This window comes from Oncorhynchus tshawytscha, linkage group LG20 (genome assembly GCF_018296145.1).
Source record: "Oncorhynchus tshawytscha isolate Ot180627B linkage group LG20, Otsh_v2.0, whole genome shotgun sequence".
Classification (NCBI taxonomy): Eukaryota; Metazoa; Chordata; class Actinopteri; order Salmoniformes; family Salmonidae; genus Oncorhynchus; species Oncorhynchus tshawytscha.
The window spans coordinates 27,851,890-27,879,510 of record NC_056448.1 but is presented as its reverse complement, the minus strand read 5'-3'; the positions used below and the strand labels follow the sequence as shown (position 1 = coordinate 27,879,510).

The following is a 27,621-nucleotide window of genomic DNA, read 5'->3' as shown; positions in this document are numbered from 1 at the left end:
GGAATGAACCTACGGCAGGGTTTCCCAAGCGGTGAACATTGTTTTTGCCCTCGTACTACACAGCTGATTCAAATTCTCAAAGCTTGATTAGTGTGTGTTAGGGCAAAAACCAAAACATGAGTCCAGAGGACCGAGTTTGGGAAATGCTGCCATAAGGCCAAGCATCCCAACAAATCGATAGACCACTAGTGAGCTGCTTTACAACAAATAGCAAACATGAACTTTATTTATTGGAAAAGGTCTCTTAAAAGCAGTTTATTGAAGGCAACTTGTATGGCTGTTTTATCCGGTGTTCCCACATACATCTAAACACTCGCTGAAGCAATGCAACTTTAGTCCCAAACCTCAACTGTAGTGGTTTAGACACCATTTAAAGGCAGACTAATAGCGAAATTGAAATTTAAAAGGCAATGTTTCAACGCTGCATATGTCGGCTCAAATTTCAAGTTGTAATTTACCTCGGATTTTCAGTGCTACGGATTGAATCAAGCCCAGAGACCGTCAAACCATTTCTTACACATTCCCAATTAAAAGGTACCTCAAAACACTGCAGTGTAAGGCATATATACTCAGACCAAGAACACTCAATCATACTGTACACTCACATTATAGCTAGCACCTTGGTTTGACATTTTCATCCAACATTATCGATAAAACAAATTCAACAAATTAAATAATACATTAAAATCAGGAGGTATGGCAGGTTTAATTTGAAACGAAACGATCTACAGCAATACTAGGCTTGCCTCTCAAACAACTATTTGGCAACTTAGTGCAAAATATCTCACCCTTAGCAACGTTTTAACCAAAGATTTAGTCAGGAGATTTGGGTTGCATTCTGCCCAATCCTGCACAGATTACAGTATCATATTGCCCTGGCACTTCTCCAGATACTGTAAGAAGCTGATCATCGGCACATCCACTGAATGTGTGCCTCTAGAATGTACCCATTAAAAAAATATATATATTGCTCCAGGGCATTTGATCACAACAATCCTGTTGTCCATGATATAGGGGGTTGTGTGGCTGTGTGCACACAGAGGTTAAAGGCCAAATCCTTCTTCAAATTAAATTCTAATTTCAACTTGGTCAGTCTGTCCACATAATTCCAGTGGCCATTTTAAAGACAATGGCACATTTGTGAATTTGCAAAAGTAAAAAAAAATCATAATACAAAATCGTTTTTTCCCATTCAGACAATCCCACTGCACACACAGTGAATAAACAGAGTCCTTTGAGTTCCATTCTGTACTGTGTATTAACCAAGTGACGAGTCAGATATCAGAGGTTAGCAGCAGACAGAAGTACTTCTCCCCCAGTGTAAAGCCCAAACCACTCCTTTCCAAAACTGTTCCATTAGCAGTTTTATTTCTGTTGTAATAAATAAACAGCAGCCATCTTCTGGGTAGGAGGATGTATTGTTGCAGGCTGGATGCTCTGAGATGAAAGGAGCATGCTCACACTGGGCTAATCCTCCAGCTCCCAGAATTCACTGCAGGTCCTCTATCACTAGAAGGCTCATTGTGATTGGTTGTAATGTATCTGTCACGCAGCCTCCTCTGAGTGGGATTGAGCTATTTGTGGCACATTTGCTTCAGATCTGAGAGGGAAAGAGAAACATTGAAAGTAAAGCAGTCAATCTTTTTCAGGAATAGTGTGAACAGAGTAGCATTCTCCCTTTTAGAAGGTCTCTGGAGTGTAGTTGTGAGCCATGAGGGTTAAGTGTAGTATACCTACTGTGAGTCAGGGGGTTATGGGTAGTGTGGTTTACCTGTTGTGGGTCATGTGACTCTGTACGAGGTGTCCGGCGGCGAGAGCGGACATCAGAGACAGTTCTCCTGCCAGAACGGTGGCACAGACCACGCTGGCCAACTGACGAGCATTATCCCCTGGACCAGTTAGACTGGCACCCTGCACACCCAGCATCTACAATGGACACGCATACAGGTTAATACTTACCCTTATTGGAGGGGTTAATACACACACAAACAAACACACTGTACCTGTAGACAGGATTGTTGTGGTGCCAGGTTGGTGCCCCCTCCTACAGTGCCCAGTTCTATAGAGGGCATGGTACAGCTGATATACAGGTCCTCTCCTTCAGGACCCACTTGCTCCATCAGAGTTATACAGTTACTACTGCCCACTGTCTGGGCTGGGTCCTAGAGAGAGAGGGGAGGGAGATTATATAGGAAAAAATATATTTTTATTGGTTTAGGTAAGACAGAATCTCAGAAGATCAGACTTTTCTTTTTAAGTACCTGTCCACAGGCAATGTAGATGGCAGCTACGATGTTAGCAGCGTGAGCATTGAAGCCTCCTATACTACCAGCCATGGCTGAGCCCACTAGATTCTTATTGATGTTCAACTCTACTAGGGCAGTAGTACTGGTCTTTAGGACCTGGAGAGACAGAGAGCATCATCTCAAAACAAAGGAAGGGGGAAAATCATTGTAGTGTCTAAAATATTCAGTTCTTCCAAGTCAGTATGTCTCAGTGTGTATGTACCTTGTGTCTCAACGTACAGACGTGCTCAAATTTGTTGGTACCTTACAGCTCATTGAAATAATGCTTGATTCTTCCTGAAGAGTGATGGAATTAGATACATGTATACTTGCATGCATTTGGTATGTCATAGAATAAAGCAAAGAAGCTGTGAAAAGAGATTAATTATTACTTATTCTACAGAGATATTCTAAAATGCCACGGACACATTTATTGGTACCCCTTAGAAAAGATAAATAATTAAATTATAGTGATATCAAACTAATTAGTTTCTTTAATTAGAATCACATGTCTCTAATCTTGTAATCAGTGATTCAGCCTATTTAAATGGAGTAAAGTAGTCACTGTGCTGTTTGGTATCATTGTGTGCACCACACTGAACATGGACCAGAGTAAAGTAGTCACTGTGCTGTTTGGTGTCATTGTGTGCATCACACTGAACATGGGACCAAAGAAAGCAAAGGAGAGATTTGTCTGAGGAGATCATAGAAATAATAGACAAGCATGGTAAAGGTAAAGGCTACAAGACCATCTCCAAGCAGCTTGATGTTCCTGTGACAACAATTGCAAATATTATTAAGAAGTTGTAGGTCCATGGAACTGTACCAAAGCTCCCTGGGCGCGGCCGCAAAGAAGGATAGTGCGAATGGTAGAAAAAGAACCAAGGATAACTGCCAAAGAGATACAAGCTGAACTCCAAGGTGAAGGTACGTCAGTTTCTGATCACACCATCCATCGCTTTTTGAGTGAAATGGGCTCTGTGGAAGAAGACCCAGGAGGACCACTTTGGGGGAATCTCCTTTGGACAGACGAGTCAAAACTGGAGCTTTTTGGCAAGTCACAATCTATGTTCACAGATTAAAAAATGAAGCTTTCAAATAAAAGAACACCATACCTACAGTGAAACATGGAGGCTCGGTTATGTTTTGGGGCTGCGCCTGGCACAGGATGCCTTGAATCTGTGCAGGTCACAATGAAATCAAGACTATCACGTACTGCCCAGTGTCAGAAAGACTGTCATGGGTCCTCCAACAGGATAAATACCTAAAACACACAGCTAAAAGCACCCAAGAATGGATAAGAACCAAACATTGGACTATTCTGAAGTGGCCTATGAGTCCTGATCTGAATCCCATCGAACATCAATGGAAAGAGCTGAAACTTGCAGTCTGGAGAAGGCACCCATCAAACCTGAGACAGCTTGAGCAGTTTGCTCAGGAGGAGTGGGCCAAACTACCTGTTAACAGGTGCAGAAGTCTCATTGAGAGCTACAGAAAACATTTGATTGCAGTGATTGCCTTTATGGTTGTGCAACAAAATATTAGGTTACGGGTCGCATCATTTTTATCCATGCCATTTTATTATTTACAATATTATTTTGAATAATAAAATCGAAAGCAAAGTCAAGTTTTTATTAAATATGGAATAAACAATGGTGGATGCCAATTACTTTTGTCAGTTTCAAGTTATTTGAAAGAATTGTGCATTCATTTTTTTGTGGAGGGTACCAACAAATTTGAGCATGTGTGTGTGTGTCTCCATTTGAGTATTTGTGTGTGTGGTTGTGAGTGTGTGTGTGTGTGTGTGTGTGTCTCCATTTGAGTATCTGTGTGTGTGGTTGTGTGTGTGTGTGTCTCCATTTGAGTATCTGTGTGTGTGGTTGTGAGTGTGTGTGTGTGTGTCTCCATTTGAGTATCTGTGTGTGTGGTTGTGAGTGTGTGTGTGTGTGTCTCCATTTGAGTATGTGTGTGTGTGTGTGTGTGTGTCTCCATTTGAGTATGTGTGTGTGTGTGTGTGTGTGTGAGTGTGTGGTTGTTGTAGCTGTAACTTACCTCTCGGACCACCCTGGCGGGGACGGTGACCTCACACACAGCAGACTTTCCCCGGCCCAGGATCCAGTTCATGGCTGAAGGTTTCTTATCAGTGCAGTAGTTTCCGCTCACCGCTAGAACCTGGAGCTCAGGGAAATGCTGCTGGAGCCTGCTCACTGCCTGCTCTGTACCCTGCAGACACACAGAGACAGTTAATATGTGCTATTAGACACCAGAAACAGCATTCTTGTTATTCTGTGAAGTCCATTCAATCACCAGTAAGTAATTCCTCTGAAGAATGTAGCCTCTCTAAAATGGACACCTTTACTGCTCCACTGTATTACCTTTTAGAATGGTAACACACATACACACACAGAGAGCACAGTCTGACCTTAGAGAGCATGTTCATGCCCATGGCGTCTCCAGTGTGAGACTGGAAGCGGATGTAGAGGTTCCTCCCTGCTAGACCTACCAATAGCTTGTCCAGACGGGCAAACCTAACAGACAGAGGCAAATATGCAACTACTGTAAAACAGAACAATACTATGTGATGACCAATTTAAACTCCATTATTGAGATCCGAGTAGCTAGAAGTTGCCTCCAGTCACCGACCTAGGGTCAGTTATGTTCTATAAACCACATTAGGTGAGGTTACAGGTATGATTGGATAATCTGATCATTATAACATGACCCAACCTATATATTGATCTTTTTGACCCTGAGGTGACTGTGACCTTTAACCCTTGACCCTGACCTGCTGGTGTGGTCGAAGGCATCCTTGATGGTCCTGAAGCCCTCTGTGGTCTCCAGCCAGGTCTTGACCTCTACAGCCCGGCACGCTGAGGGCAGCCGTACAACAGGACCCCGCGTCATACCGTCAGCTAGCACCCTGCTGCTGCAACCGCCACTCAACTGGAGAGAGAAAGGAAGGTTAGAGGAGACAAAGAGTTAACCCACGCTAGACATATACTCTACACTCAGAGTTAAAGTATACGTCTATTGTAGTTTACACTCACAGCGATGGCCCGGCATCCTCTGTTTGTGCTGGCCACAAGGCAGCCTTCCGTCGTTGCCATGGGAACATGGAACTGCTTCCCATCCAATAGGAGAGGGCCAGCAACTCCCACTGGCACAGGCATGTAGCCAATGACGTTCTCACAGCAGGTGCCCATCACCTGATAAGAGAGGAAGACATGGGATGGATGAGGGCAGGACCACAATATACCTTACTGGGTTGATTTCAGACCAAGCTTACTTCAACTGTCTGTTTCAGTAAACTGGATTAGTGGCAGTTGTAGTCCCTATGAGTAGGCTACCTTAGTGTAGTCATAGTCCTTGTAAGGAAGACAGGCCAAGGCAGAGGGTGATGGTAGTTTGGATGATAGCATCTCTCTCCGGATGACAACGCCCCTCTCTGGTGTTTCCATGACAGCCTCCAGCTTATAGGTCAGGATGTTTCGTGATGTCACCAGCTCCATCACCTCGGCATTGCTAAGAAAACGAGCGCCCAACTGGAAAGAGGCATAGTCAGAGAGCTATAAATACATATCAATATTAACACATGCAGTGCCTTCAGAAAGTATTCAATTGAGAAAAGCTGAAATGTTTTGAGTCAGTAAGTTTTCAACCCCTTTGTTATGGCAAGCCTAAGTCAGCTCAGGAGTAAAAATGTGCAAAAAAAAAATTTGAATAAAATTGTATTGGTCACATACACATGGTTAGCAGATGTTAATGCGAGTGCAGCGAAATGCTTGTGCTTCTAGTTCCAACAGCGCAGTAATATCTAACAATTTCCCAACAACTACCTAATACACACAAGTCTAAAGGAGTGAATGAGAATATGTCCATATAAATATATGGACGGATGAGTGATGGCCGAGCAGCATAGGCAAGGTACAATTGATTGTATAAAATACAGTATATACACATATGATATGAGTAATGTAAGATATGTAAACATTATTAGTGGCATTATTTAAAGTGACTAGTGATCAATTTATTAGTGTCCAGTGATTGGGTCTCAATGGAGGCAGCAGCCTCTCAGACTTAGTGATTGATGTTTAGCAGTCTGATGGCCTTGAGATAGAAGCTGTTTCTTCAGTCTCTCGGTCCCAGCTTTGATGCACCTGTACTGGCCTCGCCTTCTGGATGGTAGCGGTGTGAACAGGCCGTGGCTCGGGTGGTTGTTGTCCTTGATTATCTTTTTGGCCTTCCTGTGACATCGGGTGGTGTAGATTTCCTGGAGGGCAGGTAGTTTGCCCCCAGTGATGCATTGTGCAGATCTCAACACCCTCTGGAGAGCCTTGCGGTTGAGGGAGGTGCAGTTGCCGTACCAGGCTGTGATACAGCCCGGCAGGATGGTCTTGACTGTGCATCTGTAATAGTTTGTCAGGGTTTTGGGTGACAAGCAAAATTCCTTCAGCCTCCTGAGGTTGAATAGCCACTGTTGCGCCTTCTTTGCCAAACTGTCTGTGTGGGTGGACCAATTCAGTTTGTCTGTGATGTGTACGCCCAGGAACTTAAAACCTTACACCTTCTCCACTACTGTCCCTACGATGTGGATAGAGGGGTGCTCCCTCTGCTGTTTCCTGAAGTTCACGATCATCTACTTTGTTTTGTTGACATTGATTGTGAGGTTATTTTCCTGACACCACACTCTGAGGGCCCTCACCTTCTCCCTGTAGGCCGTCTTGTCGTTGTTGGTAATCAAGCCTACCACTATAGTGTCATACAAAGGAATAGCATTGTTAACGTTGGTCTGTATGGGTCAATGATTATCAAATGAGACAGTGGAACATTTTACCCTTTGCATATTTACTGACCCAATGTTAGTATGTGTCTCAGTATAGGGACTATTTGGCACACAACACAAGAACAGGTCTGTTTCATATATGATCATGTTTTACATGAACAAAAATAGGCTGCTGTCCCAAGTAGGGGATCATCACTCACCTTTTGTCCTTTTGTGTGCTCATGTTTATTTATTTATTTAACCTTTATTTTCAAGGTCTCTTTTGCAAGGGAGCCCTGTATCTTACCATTAAACAACAAATTACACGTAGAAAATACACCAGAAAATGAATGGAGTGATTGTGTTTACGGACATATTCATCAGCCAGCTGGGTCTGCGCATGCTCAGAGGACGCGGCTCGGGATGCCGTCTGGGTTAGCAGCCTTGCTGCTGACGGCCACGGAGAGGCGCAGTCCTTGTTATTGGGCCGCGACGGTGGCACTTGTTTAGTTTGTCTGGAAGTGTGACGTCGGTGTCCGTGACGTACCCGGTTTTCTTTTTGTAGTCCGTAATTTCCTGAAGACCCTGCCACATACGTCTCGTGTCTGAGCCGTTGAATTGCGACTCCACTTTGTCCCTGTACCGGCATTTCGCTTGTTTGATTGCCTTGTGGAGGGAATAACTACACTGTTTACATTCAGCCATATTCCCAGACCTCTTTCCATGGTTAAATGCGGTGGTTCACACTTTCAGTCTTGCGCAAATGCCGCCATCCATCCACAGGTTCTGGTTAGGGTAGGTTTTAATAGTCACAGCGGGTACATCATCTCCAACGCACTTCTTTATAAACTCACTCACTGAGTCAGCATATAGATTGATGTTATCTGAGGCTGACCGGAATATATCCCAGTCCGCTTAATCAAAACGGTCTTGAAGAGTGGATTCCGATTGGTCAGACCAGCGTTGAATGGTTCTAGTCACTGGCACATCGTGTTTGAGTTTCTGCCTATAAGATGGTAGGAGCAAGATAGCATCGTGGTCAGATTTGCCGAAGGGAGAGGGCTTTGTATGCATTGCCGAAGTTAGAGTAGCAGTGATTGAGTGCATTACACCTGCGCAATCAATATGCTGATATAATTTAGGTAGCCTTGTTCTCAAATTTGCTTTGTTAAAATCACCAGCTACAATAAATGCAGCCTCGGGATATATGGTTTCCAGTTTACATGGAGTCCAGTGAAGTTCCTTGAGGGCCGTCTTGGTGTCTGCTTGAAGGGGTATGTACACCGCTGTGGCGATAACTGACGAGAATTATCTTGGGAGATAATATGGCCGGCATTTGATTGTAAGGAATTCTAGGTTGGGTGAGCAGAAGGACTTGAGTTCCTGTACGTTGTTATGAATACACCAAATTGTAGCCTGTACCCTGACGTCACTCACAGACAGTGAGCCTCCAGTGACCTTCCATCTGAAGGGGCGGGGCGCCACCTTGTGGATTGGGAGAGATTGGAAATAGATGAAGAACCACCACTCTTGACAACAGTGTGTGTGAATGTGGAGAAGGGACACTTTTCATCAAACTCACATGCGGGAGACAACACTTTTGACATCCGTAAACACTGTGGAACTTGAGTTGAAAAAAAGGTTTACCTAAAGTCTGACCCACATTGGGTCCCATGGCTCCAGCGATAAGTGATGTAGCCCGATTGACAGTACTGTTGTCACAACGAGCCTGGCTGGCACCCAGCACTGGATCACACGTATTAAAAATAGACCCAGGGGAAAAAACATTATCATGGAGGTTACTGGCGACAGGTATTGGCTCTCCAGCTTTTTAGCACCTTGTAGCCTAGCTGGGAATAGGAAAGATGGCGCTCTGCAAAAATGACCCCTTCTGTGGTAACAGACGGGCGATTCGTAATCTAATCTTATTCCCAGGAATGAAAAGCACTGAGCTGGAGAAAGACAGCTAATTTCTGTGTGTAGGATAATAGCATGGTCGTGTCCAACCCTGCTTGTTCCCTCGACTCCGCTACCAACCATCAATCGCCTACAGGTTCCATAACCTTATTCACTAGAGACCTCATTAGGGACTAGTGAGATACAGGCAGGAATCAGCAATGAATCCCAGTAATGAGCCACCTATGGGGGAGGGGTGACCCGTTGTGGACAGAGTGAATCGCCCAATTTACTACTCCCACTCTGGGGAGATTGATATAACCCTTGAACCCTGTGAATACCATGGAACACGTGGTACCAGAGGGGCATTAAAACTCATTGGCGCACCCATCCCGTTAGCGGGATCATTTCCGTCAACATCAACTGAATTGCAGAGCGCCAAATTCAAATTAAATTACTAAAAATATTTAATTTTCATGAAATCACAAGTGCAATATAGCAAAACACAGCTTAGCTTGTTGTTAATCTACCTGGCATGTCAGATTTCAAAAAAGCTTTACAGCAAAAGCTATCCAAGCGTTTATGTTAGGACATCTCTCTCAGCAGACAAAACATTACAAACAGCTAGCAGCAAAGTAGACTGGTCACGAAAGTCAGAAAAGCAATCAAATTAATCGCTTACCTTTGATGATCTTCGGATGTTTGCACTCACGAGACTCCCAGTTACACAATAAATGTTCCTTTTGTTCGATAAAGATTATTTTTATATCCAAAAACCTCCATTTGGTTGGCGCGTTTTGTTCAGAAATCCACAGGCTCGTGCAATTCATGACGGGCAGACAAAAATTCCAAATAGTATCCGTAAAGTTTGTAGAAACATGTTAAACGTTTTTTTTTATATATATATACACATTTGCCGTATATATATTCTCTTTCTTTCTCTCTCTCGGAGGACCTGAGCCCTAGGACCATGCCCCAGGACTACCTGACATGATGACTCCTTGCTGTCCCCAGTCCATCTGACCGTGCTGCTGCTCCAGTTTCAACTGTTCTGCCTTATTATTATACGACCATGCTGGTAATTTATGAACATCTTGGCCATGTTCTGTTATAATCTCCACCCGGCACAGCCAGAAGAGGACTGGCCACCCCACATAGCCTGGTTCCTCTCTAGGTTTCTTCCTAGGTTTTGGCCTTTCTAGGGAGTTTTTCCTAGCCAACGTGCTTCTACACCTGCATTGCTTTCTGTTTGGGATTTTAGGCTGGGTTTCTGTACAGCACTTTGAGATATCAGCTGATGTACGAAGGGCTATATAAATACATTTGATTTGATTTGATAATCAACCTCAGGTTGTTTTTACAATAAATAATCGATAATATTTCAACCGGACCGTAGCTTTTTCAATATGAGAGAGAGAAAATGTCTGCTCCAAGCTGTTGCGCATGCAAAATTCTGCTGGAACCAGCCATCCACTGACGCGATGTGATTGTTCTCGCTCATTTTTCAGAATAAAAGCCTGAAACTATGTCTGAAGACTGTTCACACCATGTGGAAGCCATAAGGAAATCTGGTTGATATCCCTTTAAATGGAGGGAAGGCATGCAATGGAACAAAGGTTTCAGGAAAAACAGCACTTCCTGGTTGGATTTTCCTCAGGTTTTCACCTGCAATATCAGTTCTGTTATACTCACAGACAATATTTTGACAGTTCTGGAAACTTTAGAGTGTTTTCTATCCTAATCTGACAATTATATGAATATTCTAGATTCTGGGCCTGAGAAATAGGCAGTTTCATTTGGGTACGTTTTTCATCCAAACATCAAAATACTGCCCCCTACACTCAACAGGTTAAACATGGACGAGCTTGCAACATACATTGTGCTTCTGTATAACCTGCATGAAGTCTGGGCAGAGGGCTCCGGCAATGGCTGACGTAATACCCCATTTGCCGTAACAAGACGTAGGGGCACTGTCGTCACAGACATTTTTTGTGGAGCGGTGCAGCTGCTCGGAGGCTACTTCCTCATAGGAGTAGCATGCAAGCCCCTGTCACTACTCCCTCCAACTCCAGGAATTGAGAATAGGAATGGGGTTGCCAAAGCGCTGGGGGGACACTAGTAAGCTTCATTCACAGGAAGTTATGCATGCTAGACGACGTTAGCCAGGAGGCTCTTTAGTCTAAGTTAGCCTCTTTGACGGCAGCACAGTCCGTTCAGAATAACCAAGCGACCGGGACCGAAATCCTTCTGGGAAGAGAGGCAAGGGGTGCTTAACCAAGGCAGACACAGGCAGCAGGGCTATACCCACATAATTTGTTCACCCACTCGTTGAATAGCCTCACGTAACCAGCGAAAGAGTGCATAGGAGCCAGGAGACATTCGACCTGACCAACGACCTGAAACGTCGCCGCAACTCAGACAAAGTACAGGCACCCGGGAGAAGAAGTCACTATCAACAACACCAAGACCCCTAAAGAATCCTACACTATTGACAAGAGAACCTCCGCCCACTAGTAGTGGAACAGTGCCAGCCGTCCCCTAGTCTCATACACAAAAAAAGCAAGGGCATGCACCGAGCCGAGACATAAAAGACAACCATCACAGACATTGGGGCATGGTCGCGAACCCGGCTTATTAGCCTTTGTTGTTTCGGTCACGTTAGCCATCTTACTTATTCGAAGAATAACTGATTGTTTGTGATTGGGAAACTTATGAGAACCATACAAACTTCAGCACACAACGTCCAGGGGGTGAGCAAGCTCTACCAATAATGGACAGTTTGCGCAATGCAAAACAGTCTCGTGTTCCAATTATTTTAAAAGCGGAATCATTTAAGGAATGAATCCGAGCCTCACGCTTATCACCTGTGGAAGAAGAGACTTCCAGCGAGGTGAAGATTTTATTGGCCTTGTCAGGCGTGATTGTAGATCCTTCAACCAAAGTCACGATAGTGCAACTCCCCATAGTATGTTGTACCGAAGTTGATTGACTGAAAAGGAACCGTGTTTAAGTATTGTGAGCAAAGAATGGTAATATTTCTAAGTGTTGAGTGGTTGTTCTGTGTTTTAATACAGTTGTGTTTAACATAGTATGGTGCTGGATCCTGAGCGCAGTTGTGTAAAGGGGAAGCTCACCTCAGGGTTTCTGAGGATGGACAGACACTGGTCCAGTGAGCGGGGCTGGGAGGGGGTGTTGGGGAGAGACGTAGTTGTGTCTGGAGTTGGGGTAAAGAAAGGAGGTGGGGGACACACACTGTCCCCTAAACTCTGAGGGAGAGGTCCATTCAGAGGGAAGGGACCGTTCTGCAACATTGAGGCCACCAGGGGTTGAATCACCTCAACTACAGAGAGAAAGAGAGTGAGTAAGAGAGAAAAAAAGTGGAGGGGAGAAAGATAACAATGAGACCAACAAACTTATAACCAAAGGAGTCTCAAAACAAATCAAGCACAATAACCTTGGCTCAGCTTACCTCTTTCCTCTTTGGCCGCTATGTTAGAATCAGTTTTAGCCAAAGGGTTTGGGGTGCTGTTGGTTGTCGGGGATGTTTTAGCAGGTGCAGGATCCCTCCTGCAGCAGTCCTCAGCCCCCTTATGGCTCAGTGCAGGGGCGGAGATAGAGGTGGAGATGGGGCTCTTTAGGGACAACTCTGTCTCAGCCGGCTCAAAGAAGATGTACTTCACAGCCAGCAGCAGAGCCAGACCCAGGGTTATCACCTGCTCCAGCTCCATACTAACGAGAGAAGAGAGAGCTGAAAAACTTTACAAGACTTTGCTTTCACAGATTCAGTTTCTTTTTTATTTATTTAACTAGGCAAGTCAGTTAAGAACAAATTCTTATTTTCAATGACGGCCTAGGAACAGTGAGTTAACTGCCTTGTTCTGGGGCAGAACGACAGATTTTTAACTTGTCAGCTCGGGGATTGGATCTAGCAACCTTTCGGTTACTGGCCCAACGCTCTACCCACTAGGCTACCTGCCGCCCCAGTTGAGGCCGAGTCACCAAGAACAAAAGGGCAGAGGGAGAATGTTCTAGAAATAGTCCAGTCCACCACCCAGAGGTGGGAGAGGTGATATAATGACTTACCTGGTGAGCGGTATCGGCCAGAGAGTGTAGTCTTGGTCCATCCTCTGGACTGTAGGCCCATCGAGAGCTAGACTACTGCTGGCGCCAACGACTGTCCGGTTCTGACCTGGCTGCTCTGACACCAGACGACTGTGGGCATGGACCAGAACCAGACCTAGAGACTACAGGAAGAGAAGAGACCACATTCTTTATGCTGTTATTTCTCCATATGATCTTGACTGTCTGGGTTATGGTTGTTAACTAAGGGTTCGGGGTAGTGCTAAGGTTGGTCAATTTTTACCATGATTATTTTAACCCTCTGTGTAACAGGGTTTGGTTTGTTGTCCTCCTCTTCAGCCATAACACGGGCAAAGTGACTCAGCTGCCAGACGGGACGGCCCTCGCGGCTCTCCCTGGACAGCTACACACACACAAAGAGGTGAGGAGATGTTACACACACATCTGAAAACACTCCCTTCACATGCCAACTCTTATCTTAAAAACCAGAGAGAACAGACCCATACAATTTCAGACACACACCTCAGAATCTTTATTCCTGTGCCCATCCTTACCTCGAGGACCAGGGAGACGCAGGCAGGGAAGAAGGTCATGAAGACAAAGTAGTTGGCCAGGACAGACATGCAGCCGAAACAACACATCATCTCCAGCTGACGCACACCTGACATGGTGCCCACTCCAATGACCAGACACTCCACCAAGGCATCCAGGGTGAAGGTAGGACCCAGGATAGCCATGCCCTGAGAGATGTTCTCTCTCACCTCCTCCTATATAGAAAAACACACATATAGGTTAGGATTTCCCTTTACATAAACCACTAAATCCCATTGATTTAAAGAACCTCTGTTCCGCTGGTCAAGAGTGCAGCTCCGGCATAAATGTTAGTTCAGAAGTCTCACATCAGAAAAGCTATGATAATAGTGAGTTACTCCAAAAATGCCAGTAGCCAGCCACTGTTTCTTGAGACAACAGCTGAGTCCCAATATTCTTTCTTGGCATACATATATTAGTGTTTTATGTACTCTGTGGAAGGCACTGGGAGAGGTTGCTTACCTGTGAGTTGGAGCTAAGGGCAAACTTGGCCAGGGTACAGGCCTTGGATAGGTCAATGAGGAGCAGGAAGAATGGCAGAGCTTCACTGAGGAGAGAAAACACAGTTACATTTCAAAAAGAAGTTCTGGATAACATGTAAGACAAGTTTAAGGACTGGGATTTGACTGTTCAAGTACTCACTTTACTTTTTTTCAGAGTACTCAAAAAATAATAATAATAATCGGGTATTTTTAGAACAATGCCCACACTGTGAAAAAAATGGGTGCGCATGTATATATTCTGAACAAAACTATAAACGCAACCTGCCATAATTTAATTGATTTTACGGAGTCAGTTCATTTGAGGAAACCAGTCAATTTAATTTAATTAATTAGGCCCTAATCTATGGATTACACATGCCTGGGAATAAAGATATGCATCGGTTGGTCACATACCTTTAAAAAAGGCCCTCAAAACGGATATCAGGATCTCGTCATGTTACTTTTGGCATTCAAACTGAGATCGATAAAATGCAATTGTGTTCATTATCCGTAGCTTATGCCTGCCCATACCATAACCCTACCAGCACCAAATTTGCTAAAATGATGTTGGAGGCAGTTTATGGTAGAGACATTAATATTAAATTCTCTGGCAACAGCCCTGCTGGACATTCCTGCAGTCAGCATGTCAATTGCATGCTCAATCAAACCTTGAGACATCTGTGGCATTATGTTTTGTGTCACAAACTGCACATTTTAGAGTGGCCTGTTATTGTCCCCAGCACAAGGTGCACCTGTGTAATGATCATGCCATTTTAATCAGCTTCTTGATATGCCACACCTGTCAGGTGGCTGTCTTATCTTGGCAAAGGATAAATGCTCACCAACAGGGATGTAAACAAATTTGTGAACAACATTTGAGAGAAATACACCTTCCTGGGATCTTTTATTTCAGCTCATGAAACATGGAGCCAGCACTTTACATGTTGCATTTATATTTTTGTTTAGTGTATATGCCAACAGTGCGCAATAATGGCTCATTTATAATAACTATTACAAATAAATCCTAATTGCCCAACAATATCAATAAAAACAAGTGCCATTTAAGATCAATTTACTGAAACCTTAAAATCAACTGGTTATATTATATATTGTAAAACAATCTCCAAAAAGGTAGTAACCTCAGCAGTGGAGCTTTCTTATAGAAGCCTATGGAATAGCCTTGTTTTGTTAATTTAGCAGACAAGACACACTCATTTCCTGAGCACTTACCAGGCATGACACACCAATTTTATAGTAGGGATGCACGATATAAAAATCGGTGAACATATCGGAATCGGACGATATTTGCTAAAAATGCAAACATCGGTATCGGCCCATGTTTAGTTTAATGCCAATGTGCAAAACCGATATCAAAGCTGACGTACCTACGTTATACAGGTATACACATGCCGTAATGACGCCATGTAAAGTATTGTGCTCCACGTGCAACACAGCATTCATAACCTAGCCCACAAAGTCTGCTGTGTGGATCAAGCAGTCATTTGAAAGAGTAGGATATTTTCAGCGCGATAACTCAAAATGCTAAATCCATTAAAGCCAATATAATGAAATTAATTGCCCGTGATATTGGCTTTCGTCGACTGGTCGAGCACCAGTACACACTAACTACCATGTGAGCTATTTTTCAGATGTTGCCCTACGGGAGTTACACAGTAATAGCGTCGCTGCTATTAGCTTCAAGACATACATACTATGGAACGCCGTTTGAGTCTTTACATGTCAAAAAAGATTTGTTTGAAAGCAACTTCTGGGGTAGCTAGCTTTAGCTTGGTGCCTAGCTAGCACCAATACAACCAGCCTGAAAACAATGACCAGTAGAAACTGCACCAATTTTCATTATTCTTAGCAATGATTTAGGAATCCGTGTAAGTATTTGCTAGGTTGCCACTTCAGTTCATGAAAATAAATGGCTAGCCATCTAATTAATCCTGTTGCCCAAAGCTAACGTGAGAGCATCCAGGTAACTTCATCTGGCTAGTGAGGCTCGACCGGAATTGGTTGTGTTGTGAAGCTAGCCACAATAAGGATTAGGCACAATAGAGGAATTTGCGGTTTGCCTTCAAAATAAAAGTGTAATTGACAGTAATGCAAATGAATACAAATAGCCGAATTATGCAATACATTTATTATGAAGGCTAACCGCAAAGTCCACTATTGTGGCTAATCCTTATTGTGGCTAGCTTCACATAGATGGGTCCGAGCACAATTAATCAACTAAAAACTGTCTTATAAATTAGAGTTATTTTAAATGTTAGCTAGCTAAATATAGCTACTGAAACAGATGTTTGCATCCATGAGCTAGCAAATATATACACTGCTCAAAAAAATAAAGGGAACACTTAAACAACACAATGTAACTCCAAGTCAATCACACTTCTGTGAAATCAAACTGTCCACTTAGGAAGCAACACTGATTGACAATATATTTCACATGCTGTTGTGCAAATGGAATAGACAACAGGTGGAAATTATAGGCAATTAGCAAGACACCCCCAATAAAGGAGTGGTTCTGCAGGTGGTGACCACAGACCACTTCTCAGTTCCTATGCTTCCTGGCTGATGTTTTGGTCACTTTTGAATGCTGGCGGTGCTTTCACTCTAGTGGTAGCATGAGACTGAGTCTACAACCCACACAAGTGGCTCAGCTAGTGCAGCTCATACAGGATGGGACATCAATGCGAGCTGTGGCAAGAAGGTTTGCTGTGTCTGTCAGCGTAGTGTCCAGAGCATGGAGGCGCTACCAGGAGACAGGCCAGTACATCAGGAGGGGTGGAGGAGGCCGTAGGAGGGCAACAACCCAGCAGAAGGACCGCTACCTCCGCCTTTGTGCAAGGAGGAGCAGGAGGAGCACTGCCAGAGCCCTGCAAAATGACCTCTAGCAGGCCACAAATGTGTCTGCTCAAACGGTCAGAAACAGACTCCATGAGGGTGGTATGAGGGCCCGACATCCACAGGTGGGGGTTGGGCTTACAGCCCAACACCGTGCAGGACGTTTGGCATTTGCCAGAGAACACCAAGATTGGCAAATACGCCACTGGCGCCCTGTGCTCTTCACAGATGAAAACAGGTTCACACTGAGCACGTGACAGACGTGACAGTCTGGAGACGCCGTGGAGAACGTTATACTGCCTGCAACATCCTCCAGCATGACCAGTTTGGCGGTGGGTCAGTCATGGTGTGGGGTGGCATTTCTTTGGGGGGCCGCACAGCCCTCCATGTGCTCGCCAGAGGTAGCCTGACTGCCATTAGGTACCGAGATGAGATCCTCAGACCCCTTGTGAGACCATATGCTGGTGCGGTTGGCCCTGGGTTCCTCCTAATGCAAGACAATGCTAGACCTCATGTGGCTGGAGTGTGTCAGCGGTTCCTGCAAGAGGAAGGCATTGATGCCCTGGACTGGCCCGCCCGTTCCCCAGACCTGAATCCAATTGAGCATATCTGGGACATCATGTCTCGCTCCATCCACCAATGCCACGTTGCACCACAGACTGTCCAGGAGTTGGCGCATGCTTTAGTCCAGGTCTGGGAGGAGATCCCTCAGGAGACCATCCGCCACCTCATCAGGAGCATGCCCAGGCGTTGTAGGGAGGTCATACAGGCACGTGGAGGCCACACACACTACTGAGCCTCATTTTGACTTGTTTTAAGGACATTACATCAAAGTTGGATCAGCCTGTAGTGTGGTTTTCCACTTTAATTTTGAGTGTGACTCCAAATCCAGACCTCCATGGGTTGATAAATTTGATTTCCATTGATAATTTGTGTGTGATTTTGTTGTCAGCACATTCAACTATGTAAAGAAAAAAGTATTTAATAAGAATATTTCATTCATTCAGATCTAGGATGTGTTATTTTAGTGTTCCCTTTATTTTTGGAGCAGTATACATATACACACACACACACACACACACACACACACACACACACACACACGACCAGCACTGTAGGTGCGCGAGACAACTTTACCAGCATCATAGCATACGTATCGATTAATAGTTATGACATACAAGTGATATTGATTACACAATCTAAAAAATGTATTAACTCGTTAAATTATTATGAAACGTGCAGTCATATTTAGGTCCTGATTGGTCAACAAGCTTATTTTTTACAAAAATAACAAATAAATGTTTTCTACTGGTCATTGTTTTATTTTTTGACACGCAAAGACCCAAACGGCGTTCCATAGAAATCCTGGTTGAGAAAGAAACTGAACAACGAAACAGCACAGCAATTAAGTGAAAGAAATAGGTTTTGATTATGTTTTACTAGTAATGGGAACATACGTAAATGCCAACAAAATCATTTTTTGGTCAGTGTGGTGTGTGTAACCTTTATTTAACTAGGCATGTCAGTTAAGAAATTTTTTTTTATTTATAATGATGCCCTACCCTGGCCAAACCCGGACAACGCTGGGTCAATTGTGCACCGCCCTATGGGACTCCCAATCACGGCCGGATGTGATACAGCCTTGATTCGAACCAAGGACTGTAGTGACGCCTCTTGCACTGAGATACCGTGCCTTAGACCGCTGTGTCCGTGTGGGTTAACTATTAAACTGTACTAGAATTCTTAAAAGGACACTATCTTTTCTTTTGCAGAGGAAAATATCAGATATCGGTATCGGCCAAAAATGTATCATATCGGTACATCACTATTTTATAGTAAAAAACATTATGTAATATAACAAAATAAAATAGGCCAGAATATTGTGAAGTGTTGCACATCTCACATCTGGAAAAGTTATTCTCAAAGACGGTTAGGCGAGTCAAGTAAGAGGATGCTTACTTTAGGCCTGTCAACTCTTTCCCCAGGAAGTGAATGACCACAGTGCTGAAGACAAAGCTGGAGAATACTGTGAAAAAACCCGCTATACCTAGAGGCAACACAGAACAGACCATTACATATTAACAATCACAACATACATCATCAGGTGGGTGTTAGTTACATGTGAATGTACACAAGACAATAGATGTTTGTATTGTTACAGTTCTTGTGAAATGAGACTTACCAAGGATGTACTTGGAGCCCAGCTGGCGAAGGTTCTGGAACTGAAAGTAGATGTACACGATGGCCATGCAGCGTGTCACCGTTAAAATGATTACATCACTGTTTAGGATTCTCTGTAGAAGGAGAAAGCATTCTATTTAATATTCTTTCCAAACATGACTGATGTCTTTGCTGTGGTGGTGTCACAGCAGCTTTAAGATGCAACACTAATCTTGGTAGAATAGAATAAAATGTAATAATTGTCCAAGAGGGTCCACTTTCTATTGTGTGCCAGGCCAGCTCACCTCCTGTAGTTTGGGACAGCCATTGCTCCAGCTGCAGATCTGGTCGCTAGTGGCCAGGTTGTTCATGGACATGAGACAGACAGTCAGGGCAATGGTACCCACAATCACCTCCCAGGGGTGAGACGCCACCATCAGGCCATGCAGCCTGAACACCCCATTCAACATGGTGGATACACACCGGGTTAACACCTGGCTGGGGTCACTGGGGAAGCACCGCAAAAAGTAACATGGTCACTCTCTCTCTCCTCTCACACACACACACACACACACACACACACACACACACACACACACACACACACACACACACACACACACACACACCTTGGTCACTGAGTGACTTACCTTTAAAAAACGAACTCCCTAACCCTGTTAATTAACATGTTTCAAAACAAGACTGACAGAAAGAACACACCCACCGCTTGGCTAACCTTAGCTTTATGAGTTATGACTAGGCAAGACGAATAACATAGCTAGCTAGCAAAGGAGATAACGTTAGCTACAGTAACTAGTAAACAATACAAATAGCAAACTCTAGCTAACTAGCTGTGACCACCATTACGTAGCTGTCAGCTATAGCTGACATCTCTCACTACATCGTTCATTAACTTGCGTATCTGACAGTATGGTAAGTTAACTAGTAGTAGTTAGCAGCATCATCGTTAGCTTGCTAATTTACTAGCTGTCACTTCCAGCCCAAGTCCAGTGTGACTGCGAATGTGTCGAATCACTCGAGATCAAGGTCATTTTATGCCACGCTATTATAAGATCAACCACTCACAACATAAAAGTAATTTGAACTTAATCGCTTACAAGTAAGAGCAACAAAAAAAAGTACCTTCATTTAAGAGTCGTGTACGTCCAATTGACCCATCCACAGGCACACCGCTAGTGGTCTGATGTAATCCGCTCACAAAAAATGGCGAAAGAGGAAATCGTCTGGTTACTGCGTCAAATGGTGGGCGTGGTTAAAACGTGGGGCCTTAGCTCAGACGTAGTGCCGCCTTCACATGTTGTCGGAACAAGGAAATGTCCGACTTGCTGAATCCATGAACGCGTCACATATATAACCACAAACTGTTAGCAAGTCTAAAGTTCCAACTAGCACATGAACACAGCATAGGTCTGAAGATTTATGTAAATAAGGTCTTTATGTTTTTTATTTAAAACGTTTTATAAACCTGTTTTCGGTTTGTCATTATGGGGTATTGTGTGTAGATCGATGAGGGAAAATGTATTTAATACATTCTACAATAAAGCTGTAACGTAACAAAATGTGGAAAAGGGAAGGGTAATACTTTCCGAATACAACGTAAATATGAACTGTTTTGTACCTTTGAATCAAAATTTCTCATGTTGAGCAGAGCATCCACCTAATGTTTTACAAACTCATATCATTGTGTGGTATTGATCATTTGCATGTTTTCTGGCAAGCTGATTGTCAAAGCCTGTGACACAGACAAAGGCCCTGAAGTGAGAAGTTTTGCAAACATTTCTCCAGTCTGTCTTAATGTTACACCACTTGATCCCTGTTGGAGCTCTATTTGCTCTTATTATCAGATATAGGTCACCTGAAAATATTTTTAGGTGTGCTTGATTTAAATTGAAATTAGCAGTTTTGGGACCATTGTTTCCATTATACAGCTCAAATTATTGTTATTAGTCAAAGAAATTGAAGTTATGTCCATCATGAAGTTATGTTCGTCTCTTGTAATGGGAATGGATCCCTTTGTTTCCTGGCTTGAGCACCACTGGCACTGGTCTGAGCCATGTTGGACTCCCGAGTGGCGCAGCGGTCTAAGGAACTGCATCTCAGTGCTGGAGGCGTCACTACAGACCCCGGTTAAATTCCAGGCTGTATCACAACCGGCCAGTGGTGTAACGTCCTTAAGTAAAAATACTTTAAAGTACTACTTGAGTAGTTTTTTGGTGTATCTGTACTTTACAATTCATATTTAGACTATTTTTACTTCACTATATTCCCAAAGAAAATAATGTACTTTTTACTCCATACATTTTCCCTGACACCCAAAAGTACTAGTTACAATTTGAATGCTTAGCAGTACAGGAAAAAGGTCCAATTCACACACTTATCAAGATAGCGTCTCTTGTCATCCCTACTGCTACTGATCTGGTGGACTCATTAAACATAAATGCTTCCTTTGTGAATTATGTCTGAGTGTTGTAGTTGCCCCTAGCTGTCAAAAAAAAGGAAATTGCCAATAAGGAATTTGATTTTGATTTTACTCAAGTATGACAATTTAGTACTTTGTTCGCCACTGTAAATATGATACTGTTAGACTTTTACTCAAGTAGTATTTTACTGGGTTATTTTCACTCAAGTAATTTTATATTAAGGTATCTTTACTTTTACTCAAGTATAACAATTGAGTACTTGTTCCACCTCTGCAACCGGCCTGATTGGGAGTCCCATAGGGCGGCACACAATTGGCACAGCGTCGTTAGGGTTTGGCCGGGGTAGGCGTCATTGTAAATGAGAATTCAGGATCGGTGTCCCGTCTACGGGACGGCTGAGCTAACGTAGGCTAATGCGATTAGCATGAGGTTGTAAGTAACAAGAACATTTCCCAGGACAAAGACATATCTGATATTGGCAGAAAGCTTAAATTCTTGTTAAAAATATTATGCTAAAGCAAGTTAAGTGAAACATTGAATGTGTGTGTGTTATGAGTGTGGGAGGCTACTACTGCTACTCAGTTTAGACTTCAGAAAGATTGTGGGGGAAAAAAACAAGTTTACAGTCATTACTATTTTTATTTGTTCAAGATATAAGACCTTTCCTGTGATTGGAAATAATAATTGGATAATTTATTTTGGCATGTCCATGCAAAGTCGTGACAAAAAAAGAAAGGAAGAAGTTAGCCGTTCTATTGCTAATCAACAAGAGAGAAACGTGCTTTTAGACAACTGCCATAACTACGCTTGGCCTATGGATAATATCATGCTTTCGAATGCTGAAGATGACGAATTCCCCTCTTTACCGGTTACTCCGTGCAAACCTCCACCCTACAAAACCCAACATGAACTCTGACATCGTGGCTACCCTCTCCTTACTCATCAACTCCAGGTGTGACGCCATTGAGAAAATGGTAGGCGCGAACACCATGGTTATCGAAGGCTTGAAAAAGACTGAAGTTTGCAGTGGTGAAATCAAGGATGTGAAAACGAGAGTGGCAAAAGTTGAAAAAAGGGTGGGAAAGAATAACAATGTCTACCATAGACGTCTCACTGATCTGGAACAATACACAAGAAAATGAAACCTGAGACTACGGCTTGCCAGAGGTGGAGAATGAAGATGTGCGAGGAGAGGGTATCCGTATATGCCAAGAAGTTTTGCCTGCAGAGAAGAACAAAGTTGGTGATACCATCGACGTTGTGCATCGCCTCGGCAAGAAGCAACAGCAAAACGATTCAAGACCTAGGGGTATCATCATCCTCTTCACTGCCAGATTCTACAGGGATGCTGTCTGGTGTCGTGTCTTTGGCTATGCCAGATGAAGTGATATGACATGCTATTCTATAAAATAATTTCTCTATAATTAATATTACCTGATTGAGCTAATCATGTAAATGTAATTAACTAGAGAGTCGGGCACCACTAAATAATATTTATAGAGCTGTTATCTTCCGAATAAACTCTTAAAGATCTAGTAATATTTTACATCAATAGCAGTCAATATTAATCGCCATCTTAATTCAGTCTCATCTGAAAGTTGTAAATTCTTGGTTATCTGCACGAACCCTGGCTAACAATTTGAATCAGCAATACAAAATTGGGTTTAATCATGTATTTACTAAATACCTAACTAATCACACATAATTACACATACACATAATTAAATCATAACTTGATTAAAAATTACGTCATAAAGGAAAATGTCCCTAGCGGGCAGAACAGATATGACAGCTGGTTACACAAAAGAAAAGGGGCTGGGTTTGAGTGAAAGAGCGGGAAGACTGAGGAACAAAGGGAAGAAGCTGTGCTATCGTAAATACAGTATCTTGTGCATTCTAAATTACCCCCCATTTGGAAAGGAAAATGCAATAAATATTTACTCTGAGCTGCGCTTTGGTAGGTTGGTGGTAGAATGGAAGGCCGTGTTACCCAACCGAGTCCTTTGAAGAATGTCTCAGGTTGTCAATTTGAGAAACGTTGTAGTAACGTCGTTGGCTGATAAACGGGATACTCTGTCTGTTCCTTCCTAACACTCATTTGCATCTGCTGTTGCTAACTCAACTGCTAGGAGGTATCACTTCTGTAGTGAATAAGAGTTCAAAGTTCATACCATTCGCAACCAAAGCTCACGCTGATGTTGGCTTCGTTCTGTAGTTATTATCTGAACCATTCTGACATAGGACCGTCATCCTCAAGTCCTCGGAACAGGAAGTTATATTGTCGTCAAGGACTTATATAGGAAGGGAGAGGAGGGCATGTTCGAAAAGTTTTATAGGCCATGTCCCTTCACAGGGGTGGGCCACTGATTGAGCAGCCCTATTTTATGAAAACCCAAATCTCACATTTTAGAAGCTAAAATCACATTTCATCCCATCACGAATAATTTCATATTCAAACATTTGGATTGAACAACAATTCCATGTGAATCCGATAACTCTGATGTGTAGACTTTCCACTGTAGAGTTTATGTCATCTTATCATTGATGAGAATGTCTCAGATGACAACCGAACTGACATCATATTCATTAAGTACCACCGCATATGTTCAATTGATCGGATTGCCAGAATATAGTTAATTTCCCCCCACCTTCTGATGTTCCCAGAATCTCTATGTTAACCAAGGGTTTTGCAAATGTAACCTCAGTAGGGTAGAGAGAGGAAAAAGGGGGGAAGAGGTATTTATGACTGTCATAAACCTACCCCCCAGGCCAACGTCATGACACTGGAAAGAATGCATTCCTTCAGAGCCATGGTATGCGTTTCGCCGAGCATCTTAGCCCGGAGGACTAAAGAAGAAGGAACAAGTTGTGGCCAACGATCAAGATAGCACGAAATGAGGGAAAGGCTGCTTACTTCGTCGGAGGACGAGGCTTCATCAAAGGTTTAGAAATCCATATTCCTCCCTAAAATCTCACTAGAAGGAACAGGTTGATTGTTTCAGCCATGGTATTCTCATTTTCCTTATGTTGTTTACCTAACAAACATCAGGTGACTATTTTTCAGGAATACTCAGGTATTTCAATTTATGAGTTTGTTCTTGTATGACCAGAAGATCTATTTGTTTACAAACTTACGAAGAAGAATGAAAGCTGTATTTTTTTTAAATGTATACAGTAACTAAGATACTGTTTTAAAGGGCATACAGGTCTGCTCTGATTTTACACGGTTATTGCTCTATTTAGTTATTAATACTTATTTCCAAAAAAGGTCTTAGGAAGGTCTTATGTAAAACATTTTTTATTCAATTATTTTATGATCAGTTTTCATATGCGCTTAAAATAGTACGTACCCTTTTATTTAAATTATTATTTGTTATTTTATTTCTCAGAATAGTTCCTGATTACACTAAAGAGGGTTTTTAGTCTCTCTTACTACAAGAACCCTTGGTTTGGTCTTGAACATAATTTTCAGTTGGGTTGAATTTCAAAGCCAGATAACATCTAGCTCAAAGGTTATGGAATAAGCTATTTTCACTTTAAATTGACTTAAATGGTGCAGATCTCGGTTCCTTATCGTTTACGTTCACTGCTCCTAAGTCTTTGACTCATCCTACTACAGTTTATACTTTTATATAATCTTTGTTGTTTTGTCTTTGTCTATAGTTTCTCTTAATCCTAGGGGGTTACGAAACAATGTGAAGCGCAATGCCTTATTTTTATTTTCTAAACAATTTCGAACAGATTTTTGCTTTTTTCAAGAGTCTTACTCAATTTCGGCTGATGCCAACTTCTGGAGGTCACAGTGGGGCAACGATATTTGGGTTTCCCATGGATCTGAACGCTCCGCTGGTGTCACTACAATGAAAAATACCTTTGGTGGTAATATTCTACACTTGGAATGTGACCCCTTTGGTCACTTTATTTGTCTTGTGATCAGTTACAATGACATTACGCTCATTACTGTAAACTTCTACGGGTACAACACCAAACAGGAGAATGATGAGTTACAATGACATTACGCTCATTACTGTAAACTTCTACAGGTACAACTCCAAACATGAGAATGATGAGCTGCTTGAATCTATAGAGAAAAATATACTTTATTGATTATCTAAATTTCCCAATTCGTTATTATTGATAGGAGGGGACTCTACCATTACTATAGATAATTCAACTGATAGATGGCCCCCAGCTAGGCCAACCAATCAGAATTTGGGTTTAATACTTTTTATGGAAAAGTTTGATCTTATGGAGAGAGAGGTTTCCGGCCGACAGATCATTTACTTGGAGTAACAAAACAGGTTCCAGACAATCCAGAATAGATTTTTGGCTTATATTCAAATGTATTGATAGTGAGTGTGTTACTACAAATATTTGTACTACTCCCCTCACAGACCATAGGGCTATTTACATTGATATCAAAATATTTAAAATGGATTGAGAAGGGAGAACATAATTCATCCTATTTCTTTAGACTTGAGAAATTTCACTCTAAAAATAACACTATCCATAAGTTAAACATTGATGGTGTTATTACAGATGACCAAAAATTAATCGCTAAATACTGTAGCAATTTTTACAGAAAATTGTATAGCTCTACGTACAGTCAGGAATCCACAGATATGTTTTTTAACTCACTGAATAATGTTCACTCTATCAGTGATATAGAATCTAAACAGTGTGATGAACCCATCAAAGTTGAAGAGATTATAGAGTATATCAAACATCTAAAGAACAATAAATCCCCAGGTGTTGATGGAATTAAATCAGAATTTTACAAATTATTTTCTGAACAAGTAGCTCCCTTCCTATTTGAAGTCTTTTTAGAGAGTATTAAAAACAATGTTCTCCCTCCTACAATGAGTCAGGGGTTAATAACACTAATACCTAATACCTAATCCAATTTGTCTTCTTAATAATGACTATAAGATATTAGCCTTACTACTTGCAAAAATAATTAAAGAAGTCTTGGATGCAATCATTGATGAAACACAGTCTGGCTTCATGAGGAACAGACATATTTCTAACAATGTCAGACTAGTATTAGACATACTTGACTACTCAGACCTAATAACTGAGGATATCTTCATATTATTTGTAGGTTTTTATAAAGCATTTGACACAGTAGAGCATCAGTTTCTCTTCCACTCCCTTGAGAGACTTGGCTTTGGGGATTTTTTCTGTAAAGCTATTAAGACTCTCTATGCAAATGGTAACAGCTCTATCAAAATTAAATATGGCACCTCACCTAGATTTGAGTTAAAGAGAGGAATTAGGCAAGGTTGTCCTATCTCTCCGTACCTGTTTTTATTAATCACCCAACTTCTTGCAAATTCTTTAAATAATAGTCCTGTACAAGGTATTTCCATAGCTGGTAAAGAAATTATTGGAAGCCAGCTGGCTGATGATACTACACTTTTTCTGAAAGACGCTTACCAAATTCCCATATCGATCAATGTGATACAATCCTTTTCCAAAGCGTCTGGTCTATATCTTAACATGAATAAATGTGACCTCATAGCTGTCAAAGATTGTGTGACACCTTCATATTATGGTATTCCAGTAAAAGAAGAACTTATATATTTAGGCATAACCATTACAAAGGATCAGAAGTCTAGAGGCTTACTAAATTTTAACCCTCTTATTAAAAAAAACTCAGAAAAAGCTAAATCAATGGCAACAGAGGGACTTATCTTTAAAAGGTGGAGTCCTAATAACCAAGGCCGAAGGTATCTCTAGACTAACATATGGTGCTCTATCTTTATATCTTGACAGTAAAATAATCAAGGAGATAGACCAGATGCGTTTCAACTTTCTTTGGAGAAACCGTACCCATTACATTAGGAAAACTGTTGTAATGAACACTTATGAGAATGGTGGACTGAATTTTCTGGACTTTTCTACTTTAAATAATACTTTTAAGATCAATTGGATAAAACAATTCCTAAGAAGACCCACTTCTATCTGGAATTTTATTCCTCAACATGTCTTCTCTACTTTTGGTGGCCTTAACTTCATGTTGTTTTGCAATTATAATATTAAGAAAGTTCCCGTGAAACTTTCTGCTTTTTCAT

General features: G+C 42.2%; 1 protein-coding gene across 1 annotated transcript; it reads right to left on the bottom strand.

The window, feature by feature from the left end:
* Window positions 1-194: 194 nt before the first annotated feature.
* Window positions 195-20,359, bottom strand: LOC112220299 (3-hydroxy-3-methylglutaryl-coenzyme A reductase). The gene is made up of 19 exons (XM_024382066.2): window positions 20,250-20,359; window positions 19,412-19,613; window positions 19,129-19,240; window positions 18,906-18,993; window positions 14,077-14,161; window positions 13,578-13,790; window positions 13,307-13,426; window positions 13,027-13,187; window positions 12,413-12,672; window positions 12,078-12,283; window positions 5,633-5,827; window positions 5,333-5,491; window positions 5,071-5,228; window positions 4,708-4,813; window positions 4,338-4,508; window positions 2,262-2,402; window positions 2,004-2,162; window positions 1,772-1,926; window positions 195-1,600 (listed from the first exon to the last, which is right to left on the bottom strand). The coding sequence occupies exons 2-19, from the start codon at window positions 19,574-19,576 to the stop codon at window positions 1,546-1,548; spliced, it is 2,709 nt and encodes a 902-aa protein (XP_024237834.1). The 5' UTR covers window positions 19,577-19,613; window positions 20,250-20,359; the 3' UTR covers window positions 195-1,545.
* Between the last annotated feature and the right edge of the window lie 7,262 nt (window positions 20,360-27,621).

What these genes read in the sequence shown, in the direction of transcription:
- LOC112220299 (XM_024382066.2), bottom strand. Translation starts at nt 19,576, where the DNA reads ATGTTGAATGGGGTGTTCAGGCTGCATGGCCTGATGGTGGCGTCTCAC. An exon ending in GCGTCTCCCTGGTCCTCGAG is followed by an intron (nt 13,427 to 13,577) that starts GTAAGGATGGGC and finishes GTGTGTGTGTAG; the next exon opens with CTGTCCAGGGAGAGCCGCGA. An exon ending in TCTACATTGCCTGTGGACAG is followed by an intron (nt 2,163 to 2,261) that starts GTACTTAAAAAG and finishes CTCTCTCTCTAG; the next exon opens with GACCCAGCCCAGACAGTGGG.